A 17,500-nucleotide genomic window follows, 5' to 3' on the forward strand; every position below is an offset into this window, starting at 1 on the left:
CGTTGAATCGGGAGTGTGTAAGGGTTTTGGGTCCCAATAATTTTAATGCTTCCTTGTGTATTCCCACGCTTTTTGCTTGTTTCAATACATATTATAAATCCACTTGGTCACGGGATGATTTGAGTGTCTTGATTGCTGGTTATAGGAGTTATAAACATCCATGAAAGGACAAACTGGGTTCAGGCAATTAGCACCCAGCATGAACAGTACCACGCACCGCATCCATCCGGCACTCATACCGCCATTTAGTTGCCAGGCCTGAGAGTACCTGTACATCGTTTAGCCGGCTCAGATGTTCCACCGAAGTATGGGCCTGCGACACTGCTTGGAACATCCGGACTGGCGTAACCATTTTGACAGTGGTTTGTCAGGATTAAAACCAGGCAACTAGGCAGGCCTGACAACAGTCAATACATGTTGAGATTAGACCCCTATCACTGCAATAGGTACCAGGAAGCAAGTGCCAAAGCAGCTATTGCTGTATGCATCCTGACCAACAGGAAATGCCTGCCACACATTAACCTGTCTGTGGTCCACTGAACAGTTCTAGGAGCAGCCAGGAACAACTACAAATTTAAATATACAGAATTGTGCTACTACATGGCAACCACTTTAGATGACGAACGTATATCGCGATACACCATCTCCACAGTCTGTACCTATGTACCAAATATGAAATGTGAAAGTTGAAAACTTTGGGAGTTAGAGTGCGGACAGGAACGGACGGACGGACGGACGGACAGACAGACAGACGACCGGTATCACATAATACGCCCCGATATATATTGTTGCGAATTCGCGCCCGCCGGCGTGCGATCGGCCACGTGACTCGAATCGCGGCACGTCGCCCACCGGACGGACAATTCAATCGTGACCCTCCGGGAACTATCGCCCGGAGCCAGTCACGGGTGGGCCTTTCGACCTCACCACAATCGTGCCAATCGGCTACCCGTGTAGGATAGGGTCGCTCGCCAAATTCGATCTACCTAAGTACCTGCGCGGATGTTCGACCGGGCGATCGTACCTCGCCGCAGGCCGACTCCGGACACAAACTGCTTAAGCAGTCCGTTCCATGCTATCGGGATAACCGAGCGGTGTTATCGTCGGCCTCGACGGTTCCGATTAATTATCGGGCGTATTAAGCCCACTACGAACACTTTACGTGAAGCAAGATGGAGATTCAAATGAAGGAAAGGACGCAGCAAAACGGGGAACAATTCAACATAATGCACATTTATTACCCCGCCCACGAAAAGCACACATATACAGTCAAACAGTCAGAATGCACATATATCAATTTAAAACAAAAACAATGCAGAGCTACGACCGAATACGTGAACACACGGCAACACTTATACAGTTTTACTTCACAGACGGTGCCGATAGACATTTACTCAAAAGCAAAGGAAAGAAGCCACCCTCATAGGCAAGGGGGTAGACGGGCCCATAGGCCAATGTGTGCGCGGGACCTGAAGGAGCGGTCAGGTCTGCGAGACCGGGTGGGTCCAACCCGCGTCCTCGTGATGAGACGCAAATGTGGCTGCCCGGCGGTGCCCCGACTTCGTGCTCCTTTGCGGGTTTCGTTGGCACCGCTTGGAGTGGGGTGGGAACGAGGCCCCCTTTTTGCACTATCTCAGCGCGGGGGAAAGGGGGGAAATTGTTGATGCCCTGAGGGAGGAGAATAGCTGGCTGGCTTGGGTCCCGCGATGAGCAATCCCACCGCGACCTCGTCGCCGACTTCCGTCTTCCCTGCCTCGGACCCAAGCTCCTTGGCCTCCTCCTACAATTCTCCTCAGCCGACTGCAGAAACCACCTTGACGCCTTCGCCTCCCGACTCCACTCCGCTCTCCAACCCGACTTGACTGCCAAAAACTCTCTGCTTTCAAAACTCTCTGCCTTCAAAACTCTCTGCTCTTCCACTCTGACTCTCCCAAAACTCTCTGCGCTTGGCGCTTTATAGGCCGGCAGGGGAACCCATATGCAAATTTCCGGATCAGGATGAGCTCGGGGGCGGAGCCACGCTCGCCCATTGGACGGAGGAAAAGGGGCGTGAACCTCCCCTGATCCTAGAATTTGCATATTTCGATTTCACATGGTCGTGCCTGGAGGTGGGGCCAAGCTGCTCCGCGCTTGTTGATTGGACGGATCAGAAGTGGGCGTGTAGCATTCCTGATCCGAATTTTCCCTCGGAAAGGCCGCTATTTGCACTCGTGGCTCGGTGCGTTTCGCTGAACGAGCCCAGGACAGCCCGACGCTCAGTGTTCACAGGTGATGCGGGAATGGCCGTAGAAGGAGAGAGGTGAGGGTGGTGGAGGGTTTTTGGTGGTGGTTTGATGGTTATGGCGGTTAATTCAAAATAAAGATAGAACAGAAAAACGCCTAACTCAAAGCGCCGCAGCCCGAATGAATCACATAAATTCCCTTTAAACAACGGGTTTGGGGCTAACTACACATGTACTGAGAGTTATCTCACCTTCGGGCCCTGAATGGTGGTTTGCGAATTTCCACAGCTGTAACACTATATATATATATATATATATATATATATATATATATATATATATATATATATATATATATATATATATATATATATATATATATATACATATCAGGCGTATAAAAAAGGTTCTTCTGACCAAACAGTTTCATCGGCTCCACCTATTAGGCATGGGGTTAGCAGAGTTACAGCCCCCACATCTCTGTAGGATTGAAGTGCAGCCAATACCAGGAAGAGAATTTAATTTTCCATTTTATAGACCAGTCCATCCCAGGGAGTGAACATTCACGGATACGTGTGTTCAGGGCTTGTTGGTCCTCATCCTTATGAAGGTGAAAAAAAGATCAAGTTTAATTAAACAGAACTTGGGACATGTACTTTAACCCCACGGCCAAGGTACACAGTCCAACAAGACTGTCCCATGACGAAACGCACACAGCCTATCTCTGACGGGCCAGAATGCATGGTCATACAATCGGATCAATCTACGATATAAATGGCAGTCCTTCTGTCTGTCTGTTTTTTGTAACGAATAAGCTCCTAGACCAGTGAACCGATCTTGATGAAACTTTACACATATATAGAACTAACATTCAGCTCCAGGATGCACTAAGTGGCTCTCCATAAAAATGAAAAAATATATATATAAAAAAAAAAAAATATATATATATATATATAAAATAAATAAAATTTCCATTAGAAAAAAAAATGGCTTTCGAATAGTGCGCCGGCGTATTAATCATAACAAAAGGCTCCATGGTTAAAAACGCTCGGGTTTTTTGAAATACAAAATGTTCGTATTCGTTGACTTTTTAAACATACACATTCTCCTCCTGTTATTTGAATTCTTGAACTGCAAGCGCACGGCAACAGCAAACCGCTGATCGATCTGCTCATGAAAGAGCCAGGCAAGCGGAGTCCGCTGCACAGAGAGACAGAGAGACAGAGAGACAGAGAGACAGAGAGACAGAGAGACAGAGAGACAGAGAGACAGAGAGACAGAGAGACAGAGAGAGAGAGAGAGAGAGAGAGAGAGAGAGAGAGAGAGAGAGAGAGAGAGAGAGAGAGAGAGAGAGAGAGAGAGAGAGAGAGAGAGAGAGTCGCCTAACGGCAAATAGAGCGTCACACCGACGGGCGAGAGAAGCACAAAACTCACATTCCAGCTTTCTAGGTCCGGGTTTTGGCAAGACATCAAGGACAGTTGCCAATGCTGCTAGAAACATTGAGTGGCTCAAGGCCGCCTTCAACAATGACCTATCTGAGGATTACGGCAGCATAAAGCCTTCCTTCCATAAATCTGAGGAATAAAAGAAGCCTTCCTAATTTTCTCCATACAACTAATGCCTCAGTCTAACTAGCGTGAGGAGAATAGGGCAAATTTCCCGGGTATTACCGGGTACTTCAGCTAGTCCTCAATAAGAGTAGGTTCCCATGACAGTGAGGAGCAAAAGTTCCTCCCCAGAATGAACTGGTCAAACCCTACAAGACATGAAGTCGAGATCAGACCCCATCACTGTAGTAAGTACCAGGAAGGAAGTATCACACCAACTGTTGCTGCATGCATCCTGAGCAACAGGAAACGCCTGCCACACATTAACCTGTTTGTAGTCCACAAAACAGTTCTAGGAGCAACCAGGACCTATTTAAATTTAAAAAAAGGCTCTTCTGGCTAAACAGTTGTTAAACAAAAGCTCTTCTGGCATGTCAGTAGATGTTCTCTCTCTGGGGTGAACTGGTCTATTAAATTGAGAATTAAATTACCTTGAGCCTATCGTTGGCACCAGTCTGTAGTTAAGTGAATCAGATGAGAAAGTCTTCTTGTGAATAGGGGTTGTGTTTGCAACTTTCTGAGATGAAGGTCAGAGACCATATGAGAAAAATCTGAAAAATGATGAGGAAAGAACGCCAAAGCACAGTTCTTGCAGGATCACAGTGCAAATGCAGTCAGGTCCAGTTGCAGAGGAACTCTTTCAGGAACTCCAAGTGGAGTTCTTTCATCCCCTCTTCCTGTCCAGGCTGGAGTTCCTCAAGGTAGCGTTCTGGGCCCTCTTCTTTTTCTGGTTTTCATCAATGATCTCTCCGACTCTGGAAAATCCTCTATATCTCTTTGCTGATGACTCCACCCTCTGCCGTACCATCGGTCATCCCTCAGGCCGGCAAGCAGCAGCTTCTTCGCTCACTGCAGATCTGGATAAAATCAAACTGGTTCAACACGTGGAACATGTCTTTCAATCTGGACAAATCTCACACTCTCACGATGTCCCTCCAAAAGGACCATTTAGAACCCCCACCCCCCCCCCATCCACTTTCTCAACAATCCTCTGGAAGAAGTCCTTTCTTTCAAGCTTTTGGGTCTCACTATCTGCCATGACTTTTACTGGGAAAGCCACATTTTAAACCTCGCCTCCAAAGCCAGTCGCCGACTGGGAATCGTCCGTCGTGCAAAGTCCTTCCTCGGCCCACCTGGGCTCCTGACCACTTACAAAGCTTTTGTCTGTAGCCTGATGGAGTACTGCTCTCCCCTCTGGGCTGGTGCTCCTGCCTCCCACCTTTCTCGGATTCATGCTGTGGAAACCAAGGCATTTCGGATCATTGGCATCTCCCGCAATGAGGCTAAGTCTTTGGGCCTCTCACTCTCTCACAGCAGGCAGGTCTGTGGTCTTTCTGTCTTCTACCGTCTCCTCTCCAGCCTCGCCCCCCTGCTCTCTCTGCGATTTGTCCCCACCATATTTCCGCAGGGAGCTCAAGGTCCACCAACAACCCCCTTCTGGTAAAGCTACCAAAATCACGACTCACTGCTCACCTTCACTCTTTCATTCCTCTTTTTCCCCACCTTTGGAATAAACTCCCTCACTCTATTCAATCCCATTCTTCCCTCCAGGTCTTCAAAACAGCTGTTCACCACCACCTCTTATTCTCCCCCATCCAAATCCTCGATCTTTTCTACCCCTGATAATCCACCCAAGCCCACCTCCTTCAAATTCCATGCTTTCCTTCCTGAAAGTCCCTGTAATGTCCATCTTGTATTCCCCATGTTCCCCACCCCATCCCTCTCCCTTCCACAGATCTCCTAATCTGTTCCCCACTGTTCCCCACTGTTCCCCACTGTTCCCCACTGTTTTGTCCTTCCCACTCCTGCCCCTCGTCTCATGCCCCCCTTCGGCCCCTTGCTGTGCGTTGTGTGTTAGCTCTCACACGAGCCTCAACAAGGTATACAAAAAAATAAAAATAAAAACTCAGAACTTCTCAAACATTGTAATCATCACAAGGACAAACCAACCCCAAAAGTGCTTATTCCTCTTTCGCCTGTATCCAATCTCACTGCTTGCTATCTTCAAGTGTGTTTGCTCTCTGGGCAGTAGTGTTTACTGTGTCCTACAGAGAGTTTTGATGCCAGATTGGAAACCAAGGACTTATTGGATAAATGAACGAACTTTGGTCACACTGCAAGAAAAGTGAAATGTTGATTGTCAGGAATCAAGGCTGAGGTGAGGGAATGAGAGTAAGAAAACTGGATGTTTGTGGCACTAACATGAAGCAGTGGCGCTAACATGTTTGGGTGTATTATGATGAACTGGTTGGGAGAAGACAACACTGCAATCCACAAGAGTAAAGATAAAATAGAATTAAAAAAAAACTCGAAACAACCTCATTAAACAATAGTGGACAAAGGCCTCTCTCAACTCACGCTGAGCTGTGTCTGGCATATTCACCATGCTCGCTAAGCCCGCAATGGTTTGAATGAGCAGCTGTGGCAATTGAACCCACACCAACCACTAAAGAAAGAATCAAGTTAAACACTCAACAAACAGCAAGCTCATATAGTAGGCCAGAATGTTTTTTTTTTTTTTAAATGAAAAAAACCACAGAATAGACCAGATCACAATAAAATAAAACAAAAACTTTGGTATAAAGATACCGGAGGAGGTCATTCAGCACATGAAGCCTAAACTATGGCAGTTTGTCCGTACTCTAATCTTTTCAAATGCTGAGCGTCAATCAAGAAAGGAAGCAGCACATACTATTTTAAAAGTTTTTGGAATGATTCAGGAAAGGTTCAAACCACCAACTTACCAAACTCAGAGCAGACGTTCTAACCATTGGGCCACCGAGTCTGTTTGAACTTTATTATGATATTATAAGCCTGCATGCACGAAGCGAAAGGCCGGGTTAACCAATTAGTCACGTTTCTGTTAGAAATTTGAATCATTGCAATGGCTGCAGCTTTTATTGTACTCAGCTGGTGGGGAAAAAAAAAAAAGAAACAGAGAAGAAGGACAAGTCAATTTGGTGTTTTAACGATCTCCTGATATATATACTTTATCGATCTATTCTGGCATCTTTATCAGCCTTGGGTAGTGATGAAAACACTTGAGAACGAGAATAAAAGCTACTTTGTGAAGGCTTATGAATGTACTTTACAGCAGACTTTTCAAAGTGTAATTTGTCCACATTTACCGAGGAAAGGGAGATGGATGCAATTACAAATTTGTTGCCCGAAGAGTTGGCTTGAAAGTCCTTCTCAAGACTGCGTGGGGCAAGTATTCTATGAATAACATCCAGTTGTCGAAGCTTTAGAGAAGCTGGTACTGGATTGTCTGGACTGAGACGAGGTGGAAAAGGTGATGACAGCCACACAGGTAAGGATTTCTATCCTGATAACACGTCATACCAACACGAGTGCAACAACATCGTTTATACATCAGACTGCAGCCTCGTGCACATCACGGTGTTCATGTGTTTAATACAATGCCCTAATCTTGTTAAAGTGTCATTGTAAATGCGTTGTCTGTTGCAGTAACCGCATTGCTTCCTATTGGACAAATGGCTGTGGTTTTCTTTTTCATGTCGGGGAGAACAGTAAGGAGGTCCCCAATGACTGCAGTTTGTACAGCACAAATTTGGGCAAATGAAAGCACAAGGGGAAAGACAGGATAAAATAATTTCTGAGGAAGCATCTGTTATCTAACAAATGAGTGCTTTGCAAGCATGCTGAGAGTGTGCACTTGGAAGAGGCTCTTTCTACATATACCTGAAGACTAGTCTCCATGAAAGCTCCGGACCTGCATTGTTGGACAATATAAACAATGGATTCTATCAACTGAATGGCGATAAGACTGTTTCCCACCATGAGAAATGAGATGCAGTTGATTCAGTGATACAGCGTAAGCCTTTAATTTGAGGAAAATGATAAGGTATGATCTTTTACTCTGATGAAGAACTGAAGCTTGAAACCTCATCCACATCTCATGTCCAACAGCAGGAAGCATACTCTTTATGAACGCTTACCTTCAGATCCAACTGAAGGTAAACTATTCAGCTTCAGATCTTCAGATCCAACCGAATGCAGCAGTATTACAGATTTGCATTCAAAGCTACAGGAAGTCAAATTTGTTGCAGGAGAACTGCCCCGTCACTTTTGGATCGTCAGTGAAAACCCAACTGGCTGATTAATGACCTTCAGGGTGGAGGATAATCTTCCTGCCCCAACTGCTATGTCCTCCATGATATAACCATCCAGTCATTTATGGTTGACTATATTTACTGTCCCATATTTACAGGAGGTCCTTCAAGACTTTGGGCCTTCTATCTTCTTTTCTTCTTCAAAAAATAAATAAATCGAGTGATCCTGCTCCACGCCATCTTCCTACATCAGCGTCAGTTATAAGCGTACAAAAAATATCGACTATAACTGCCTGAGCACTGACTTTTGATAAATATTCTGCTTAAAATAAATAAATAAACAAGCAGTCATAGACTGGTACTTATGAAATCATCAACTTGACCTCTGACCTTGTCTAATAAAAGCAGCCTCGAGAGAAGGTAGCGACGCAAACCAGAAGTTTCTACGATGATTCTGTACCAAACCATCAAAAATGGAATGTTTGACCTCACTGTGACCTTGACCTTTGACCGATTTTGACCAAAATATAATCAGCGCAAGCCATCACCCTCCTGAATCACGTGGTGTAATTTGACATTGGTAGCTTCTTCTGTTCTCGAGTTATCGTGCCTACAAACAAACAAACAAACACACACACAAACAAACACACACACAAACAAACACACAAACACACAAACAGATGACGGAAGTCATCAATGTACTTACGAAATCTTTAGATTTCGTAAGTAAAAATCCATCACTTGCCATCCTGACTACGAGGCAAAATATAGTCAGTAATAAGTCAACATCAAAAAAACTGGTATGTATCAAACAAATAATTACATTCACTATTTACTAAATGCCGTTTTATCAGGTCCCTCGCTGGTTCCACTTGGCACGGGGAGGGGGGGGGATGTGTGGTGGGGGGCAGGGTACAACTTACGAGAAAAAAAAAGACTACATTATGATGAAAATCTCAATTCCAATGAAGAACTTTAAACCGATTGTTATGCTGTTCCTAAAGGCCCAGTCACACCTTGACGTTTTAGCCAGCTTATGCCGATTTTTGAAAAATTTGTCCAAAACGCTGGCACACATCGAATACGTTATGGGTAAGTTTTGAAAACATTGAGAGCACGCTGAAAAACACTGCCATACGTCGTTGTACGCTGGCTTTCATCGTTGTACTTTGCGGTTGTCCTCAAATTTTAGCATGCTTGAAATTTTATGACGTATCCAGCGTATGACTCACACGTTCCGCATAATGCTGGCCATAAGTTGTAGGCACGTTATGCGATCGTTGACACACGTCGACACATGTTCCTTGTAAGTTACTCATAAGTCGAAACACGTCGAGGTAATGTTTAGCGTACCCGAAACTTATTTCTAACCTATGAGTAACGTGTTGTAGGCACGTTACGCGATCGTTGACACACGTTACTTGTAAGTTACTTATAAGTCGAAACACGGCAAGGTAATGGTGAGCGTCAGTGTTCCAGACTCCCTGGTTTTTTTTTTTTTCTTCGGTATGACGGTGATGTTGACACTTCGATTTCTCGTGCGGTTACGATTTAAATCGTTGAGCGGCAGCCTATTAATTATATTATATTATATTATAACCGCACTAGAAATTGAAGTGTCAACATCACCGTCATACCGAAGAAAAGAAAAAAAAACCAGGGAGTCTGGAACACTGACGCGAACCATTACCTTGACGTGTTTCGACTTATGAGTAACTTACAAGTAACTTTTGTCGACGTGTGCCAACGATTGCATAACGTGCCTACAACTTATTCCCATCGCATGCGGAATGTGTGAGGCATACGGCAAGTACGTCGTAAAATGTTTAACATGTTTAAAAGTACAAGACGTACTCCACTTACGACAACGTATGAGAGCGTACTTTAGCGTTCTATTCACGTATACCAAACTTACCCATACCGTATTCGAATTGTGCCAGCGTTTTAGACGCATTTTTCAGAGGTCGGCATACGCTGGCCAAATCGTCAAGGTGTGACTGCGATGTTGACACTTCCATTTCTCCGGCGGTTATGATTTGAATCATTGTGCGGCAGCCTTTTAATAGGCTACGCCACGTGATCGTCGGCGATACGTGGAGCGCGCTATGCATAAGTTAGACTATCGTTGGGCATAGGTTGTAAACGCCGACAACACGCTAAGCATTCGTTGGTATAACTTATCTATAAGACAACGAAACGTTCTGTGTCCGTTACTAATATATTATGCATACGATCAACTCGTTATGAATACGTCCGAATCTTTAAAAAAAAACATCAAAAGTTCAGCGTAAGCCAGCGTTTTACATACATTTTGATACGTTGCCATTGCTGGCTAAAACGTCAAGGTGTGACTGGGCCTTAACATGGGGACAACTAACCCCCCAAGCCATGATTGGTGGGGCCCTTTGGGGGAGGGGGGGCAGAAACCCCGACGGTGCTGTGATTGGCCGTGAGTGATCAATAGGTGAGAAAGGGGGAATTGTGGCAAAAAAGCATTTGCTAGCACTTCACTCGATCTCTTGTGCTCTTGCTCTGGTGCTGCATGCTCCGAGCTGTGCTCTTGGCTTGTGTGTCTGGTAGCTGGGACATTATGCAAACACCAGCTGCCTGCTTGACCATGCCTGCTTCCTCTTCATTGTGCCTACTTGACCGTCCATGCCTGCTCTCCTCCCTGGAAGGGGGGCAGCCTTGAGCCCCTTCACCCATGCTATTTCTGTCTCACTTATCCGGTTCAAAGTGAATCGTAGTTGTTTGTGACGAGACGCCCTTGTGGATCCCTCCGACCTTAGAGGCGGAAGATAGGCTGAACATCTCTGTGGAATCCCGAAGGGGGGGGGGGCTCATTAGAGTAGAGTACAATAGAGTAGCAAGTTTTTCAGCCCACGTGGGTGCGGGTGAAAAACACCTCCTCATAACAGGGCAAAAGAGCATTAGCGACTGATCAATTAGTTAGAAGTGGGGTAGTGTTGTAATAGTTATGCCCACATGGGGGCACTAGAAATAGTTGCGTCCATGGTGGCACAGGAGCATTCGTGAGAAAAGTGGATCATCACGAGATGGGAGTACTAGAGACAGAGTGTTAGAGACGGTTGACATGCAGTGGGGATGCAGCTCGCTTTAAGATGTAGAGTTAAAAGGAACATGCGTAGTGTAAGGGATGACGGGGTGAGAATGAGTTGGTCAGTGGAAATTAGTTAGGTAGATGGTGCTCGTGTGAATGTAGGTATGGAAATGTGAATGAGCAAAGATGGAGTGAATACGGATCAGCGGCCCGAGAGTGAATGTGAGTGCAGCTCGTATGGTGTGAAGGAATGATTGGGAAGGAATAAGCCCTGTTCAAGGATACCTGGGGCTAGTTAAAAAATTAGTTCGGGGGTTTAGTCAAATTTACAATGGAGGTTGTTCTGTGGTTGGTGCCGTGTGTTGGAATGTTTTTGTTTTGCAGGTGTGCAAAGAGTATCGACAGGCTGGGAGTGTGGCTCCTGAGAGGTGAGTATTGTTGAAGGCGGCACCCTGGGCGCTGGATTGTCTGTCGGCCGTGAGCCCATGGTGGGCATGCTGAATTTGTGCATGGACCTGGGTACCCATGGAGAAGGGATCTGCATCGCTAATTGCCAGTGAAGCCAGCAAGGAGGATGCTGGGAGAGCTCCCCTTATAATACGGAATGAAGGAGGTAAGCTCGGAGGTGGCCTTAGCATGCCAGGGGTGCCATTGTGTGAGTAGGCAGGTGTACAGACCTGCCAATCAAGCCACACTGCTCAGCCAGGAAATTGTGCGGAGGCACGGAAGAAAAACAGAGGGTAAGGCCCTAACTCGTGTGAGCACCAATGCATTGAGTGACGGGTGAATTAAGTTGTTAGAACCACGTAGTTTAGAGAGACACATTGGTAAGCCCCAGGGAAGTTTAATTGTTGAAGTGATGATGGATAGAGTAGTTAGGAGTGGTGTCTTTCCCTTTCACACAATGCACCACTCAGGTAACCACCGGCCACTGGATTCACCCGCCTGGAGAAGCCATGGGACCTGCAAAGGTATCTCAAAGTTGCACTGAGGTTCCCACAGATCCACATTTTTTCCTAAGGGATCCTTTGGGGATTAGATGTATTTTATGAGGAATTTAGCACCAAATTAGGGGAACCAAAGAGACAGACATTCTAGTTAGAAGACATAGGGACAAATTAAAGAGGGGGACTATGGTAAAGCAGGCATGGATAGGGACTGGGGGGCACAGACCATGATGAGGATAGGCCCATGAGATTAGGGGGGGGGGGAATGGTTAGGTTAGGGCCGAGCCCATTCTCAGATCAGATGGCAACACCACCACCTCCCTAAAGTATGTGTGCACCGAGAGGCCAGCCAGTGACGTCTGCCAGGCCTGGCTTGCCGTTTGCCTTTACCTATGCCATGGTGTGCCTGTCGTCCCACCTGTTGCCCTCATTACGCCTCCCTAAGTTCATCTCCAAGAACCACTGTTTTGTGGCAATGTTCTTCAAGTCATCTCCCTGGACCACTTTTGTGTGGCCCTACTCTTCATGTTATCTCCAAGGACCACTTTTTTGTGGCCCTGTTCTTCAAGTCATCTCCAAGGACCACTTTTGTGTGGCCCCATTCTTCAACATTTGTGCCAAGGACCACTTGTTGTGGCCCAGTTCTTCACCATTGCCGCAAGTGGGGCGGAATAATCCCCAGATGCTGGAGGGTAGTCTACCCCTACCATGGCCCCACGATGATGCCCTCCAGGCCAAAGAAGATCTTTGTTCAATATGGGCCACGTGGGTAATGAAGGCTGCAACTGACAAACGGCCATGTGGTCCCACCTGCGTTTCCTTTTTGCCCAATCACCTCCCCCCAAGGACTGTCTTCAACAGCGCAGGACCATTTGGTGACAACCTGTTGCTCAGAAGAGGGGTGATGAGCATGTTTTTTTTTTTAATTTGCATTTGCATACTAGGGATCAAACCAATATGAAGTATGTAAATAATTGTAAAAATGTTTACGTCCACCTGATATGTGTTTAGGTATAGAATTGCACTTAGAACTGTCTCATGTGAATGTGTTGCGAGTAAAGTAACACATTAGTTTTCATTATTTTCAAAGGCGGGACATGCATGCATTGTCACACGCAGGGGATAGGTGAGGTAAACCGTATTATAGGGAACTAGAGCTGATATGTGCACAAGAGTTTGCAGACTCGGGACGAGTCTAGTAAGGACAGGGGGGTAATGTTACGGTCTTGGAAACGTACCCCGGGGGAGAGCATACATTGACATGTAGGAGACCCGAGGATTCGTTATTTCTTTAGTGTATGTGTAGATTAGATAGACCTTGTCCCATTGTCTCGGGGTTTGGGGGGGGGTGCACGTTGAGGTTCGTTTATATTTCCCCGGGTTGGTGTCTTCCCTTCTTCCCCTGCTCCTTTCAACAATCCCTCCTTCACCCCTCTGCCTTTCTCAATCCACCAATAATACCCTGCATAAACCCTCGTTTTGACAATCCCTCCTTTACCCCATTGATCTTACCCTCAACCCCCAGCAATCCCTTCGTCCCTCGGTATGAGACCGTGTCTCTTCTCACATGCATGTTCATGGCACGAAGTGCAATGCTTTTCCCATACACGGTGGGATGTGGCACATCTCTCAGGCACGTTACAGTGATGCATTGTACAATAAACGCTTGAGCGTGAGGGAGGGAGCGGGGGCTCTCATCGCAGCCTTAGGGTGCGTGAAGGGAGGGGCGGGGGCTGCGTTCAAAGTTCATTCAGAGACAGTGGTGTTTCCCACCAGCTGCATCATTTACCCACCCACATCAGATGTGGACTAATGAGGAAGAGGCTCGCACAAGCTGAGATGGAGAAAGCTATAGGAGGAGGAAGAAGACAGGAGTGTATGGTAGAGAAAGCCAGATCAAGAGAGGCAGAAGCTGAGGCAGTGGATGGACAGAGATGCCAAGAAGCTTGCCCAGCGAGGAGCACAGTGTATGGAGAGTGAGATAGCCCATCGTGCAAAGGAGGGCAGTATAAAAATCCCAGAACAGTTTGGTTCATGGGGAGCTGCTGGACACAGGGGGTCCAGCAGAAATGGGGTGAGCTGTTTGCCATTACATATCTTGCAAGCCAGAGAGGACTTGCCGACTGGGTCTGGACACCTCAGAGACATGGCTGTGTGTCCCATTGCACTGCATCGCCACTGCCCATCTTCCCCATCCTCCCCCACATTTTGACTGGCACAGCCCCGTTGGGCTGTGTAAGGTGAGGAAAAAGGAGTGGACCCCACACTTTGTACTTTTCTTTTATCAGGTCTTCTTCTTCTTCTTCTTCTTCTTCTTCTTCTTCTTCTTCTTCTTCTTCTTCTTCTTCTTCTTCTTCTCCCGAGATTGAATGATGGCCATGTCTTTTATGAAAATAAGATTGTGTAAGAAAAGACTATGTGTGAGAGTTAAATCTGTTCTTTTGTGCCTCTACATACTCACTTTTAAATGATTGTGTGTGTATAAATAATTATTGGGTGTTATTCCCAATCTGTCTCGGTTGTCCTTTCCTTCATTGGTCCGACATAGTGTTCAAGTATAGTTAGACAGGAAGTTGTACCCCACCTGATTTACTCTGTTAGCCAGTACTGCACCTATCTGTTCCACTCGGAAGAAAATCACCAGGTACGGCATCGAGGGTGTGGCCCCCAGTTAAGTTGTCGTGCGAATAGAAAGGTATCGCGGAAACATTGAAGCGTAACCCTGCTAGGCCTGTAGTCTCGGTCAAGCGGCTTCGGCTGTGAAAAAAACTACAGCTCATTGGACAGCGGAGTTATCTGTGGTCGGCAGCCTAAGAACCAAGTGTTTGGGAGAAACTCAGGTGCTTCCCCTCGTGGCGAGCCCCAAACCTCGGGCTGTAACAATATAAACCGATTTATCAACTGATGCAAAATTTCTCTTTTAGACCACCAATTGAACAGAGAATCAAAACCTACTGATGTGAAGTGAACATGCGACCAGCGTTTTCATCTTCATTGACACTTCCACCTTCTTTTTCTCAATCGCTTGCACAAGGCTGAAAACGATACGGCTCCATAACACACACACACACACACACACACACACACACACACACACACACACACACACACACACACACACACACACACACACACACACACACACACACACACACACACACACACACACACACGAACGCCCACACGCACACGCACACACACACACACACACACACACACACACACACACACACACACACACAAGTTTCCATTTCTAATTATGTCTTCAACTGTTCCTTCAAAATCCCATTTCAACATTCTGAGAACCATCAGTGTTGCTAATGATAGTGGAATCAGTATCGGAATTAGAGCTCGATATGCACCATTTCTCAATGTAAGCCGCCATTTGGATCAAGATGGGTTCATAACATGACGTCACTGGTGAAATCAATAATTGACATGCCAAGGGCTTTATTCGACACTTTCTGATTGGCGAAATTTTTTTTTGAATTTCCCCTTCAAATTAAACCGTGATTCATGGTTCTCAATTGTTTTCATAATGAAAAAAAAATTGAGTTTGGGTTCCCCTTTCCCCTTTCAATTTGAGTTCCCCTTGAACCAAAATTTAATCGGCTTGCTCTTCTCTCACGTAACCAACTCACCAATCAAGTTTTGTCCAAATCCATCCATAATGTTTGAGGTCCTGTGCAATACAATATATATTTTTAGACTTCATTATAAAATATTAAAAAAAGAAATTCTCATATCCAGATCTGGATCTTCACCAACATCAAAGCATATCACACCAACCTGCTGTCCACTAGGCAATTTGTACTTGTCACACACACAACCTGTCTGTCCACCAGGTTTCGTCTGAATCCATCCATAAGCTTTTGAGATATCCTGCTCACAGACAAACAAACAAAGACAGACAGCCAAGGCTGAAAACACAACCCCACCAACCATCGGCAGGCAGAGGTAATAAGCAAGGGAATAAACAAACAAGAAAAACGGGGTAAAAAGAGGGACGGAAACAGCAACCAGCTGCCAAGTAAGACGATAAGGTTAGGAAGGGTAAATGAGGGAAATAAATATTGTGGCTAAGGATGGGGGGTGACATCTCATGGAAGTGCACAGCCTGCTCGAAAGCCTGGCTAGAAGGAAGAGTGGGATATTATTACTTGGCATAAATGGGCTTGTTCAAGGGAGAGCAGCATTAAGGAATGTACATGCAGCAACATTGTCAATCCGGTATTTTGTGGTGTCAAGTGTGCGTAGTGTGTAGTTTAAAAGTCTTCTTATTGATGGAATTCACCACTCGCTCATCTGAGTGACCCTGAACCCCACCTCGGTTTGTAAAACTATGTACAATACAGTCTGCACTTCCTCACTGACGATAAGCACAAAATAGAACCAACGATGTTGTTGTTTCGTGTGCAGCCTATGGTTGCTGGCTGAATTTTCTGGAAGCATGGCAGTGCCCCCTTTTACCAGTAAGCTGGTACTCATTTTGCCGACCTCGTCTGAGTCAACATTACCTGGTGTTAGTTAACAGCATGACAGGGGCTTGAAGTCAAGATCCAAAGATCTTCAACCAGCCACCTTCACCGTTTCACACCAACACCAGGTTTAGAATGGCACCTTTGCACATTTTTCAAATAACTCACTATTTTCTCGAAAAATAAGTTGAAATTGATAAAAGTATTTTGTCTCCACAATTCTTTATTTCACTGTTAATATTACAGAATTTTTTTTCATATATATATATATATATATATATATATATATATATATATATATATATATATATATATATATATATATATATATATATATATATATATATATATATATATATATTGTTACAGCTGTGGAAATTCGCAGAACACCATATAGGTCCTTAGTTCAGTTATGCCGATAAGTCCGTGTTCAGTTAGATTTCTCCACCGTTGTCTAATGGGATTTTTATTCGTGTCACCCCGGCTGTGATCTTCGAGTTAGCCGTTTTTCTTTTACTATCGTTATTTTGGACCAACCGCCATTACTACCACCACAATGCGCCACCAACCACAACAACCACGATCACCACAACCACCTTCTCATCAACTGCCAACATCCCCACAAACAACGAACTCAGGACATCCCCACAAACAACATCCCCACAAACAACGAACGAGCTTGAACTCAGGACCTTTTGGATCCTAAGCCGCTGCCCTAACCACTGCGCCAACACCAGGATATATATTAGATATATATGGATATTGTTGCGAATTCGCGCCCGCCGGCGTGCGAGCGGCCACATAACTCGAATCGCGGCACGTCGCCCACCGGACGGACAATTCTGTCGTGACCCTCTCGGACTAACGCCGGGAACTAGTCACGGGTGGGCCTTTCGGCCTCACCACGATCGTGCCAATCGGCCCCCCGCGTGGGATAGGGTTGTTCGCCAAATTCTACCGACCTAAGTACCCACACGGAGGGTAGACCGGGCGATCGCACCTCGCCGCAGGTCGACTCCGGACTCGGGCCACTTTAAGCGACCCGTTCCATACTATCGGGATAACCGAGCGGTGTTATCGTCAACCTCGACAGTTCCGATTAATTATCGGG

General features: G+C 45.7%; 1 protein-coding gene across 4 annotated transcripts in view; it reads right to left on the reverse strand.

Moving 5' to 3' along the window:
• The window catches only part of LOC147019200 (RNA helicase MOV-10-like), a 132,130-nt gene that overhangs the window by 94,042 nt on the left and 20,588 nt on the right, over window positions 1-17,500 (reverse strand). The window contains exon 1 of one of the 4 annotated variants that reach the window (XM_085899527.1): window positions 15,701-15,792. The exons of the other annotated variants lie outside the window; for them this stretch is intronic. Within the exon in view, the coding sequence (XP_085755653.1) occupies window positions 15,701-15,777 (77 nt within the window). The 5' untranslated portion in view covers window positions 15,778-15,792. Of the gene's footprint in view, window positions 1-15,700; window positions 15,793-17,500 lie in introns of those variants that run through there. 4 annotated transcript variants of the gene reach the window in all.

This window comes from Eptatretus burgeri, chromosome 10, assembly GCF_056783735.1.
Source record: "Eptatretus burgeri isolate ZD-2024b chromosome 10, Ebu_testis_v1, whole genome shotgun sequence".
Classification (NCBI taxonomy): domain Eukaryota; kingdom Metazoa; phylum Chordata; class Myxini; order Myxiniformes; family Myxinidae; genus Eptatretus; species Eptatretus burgeri.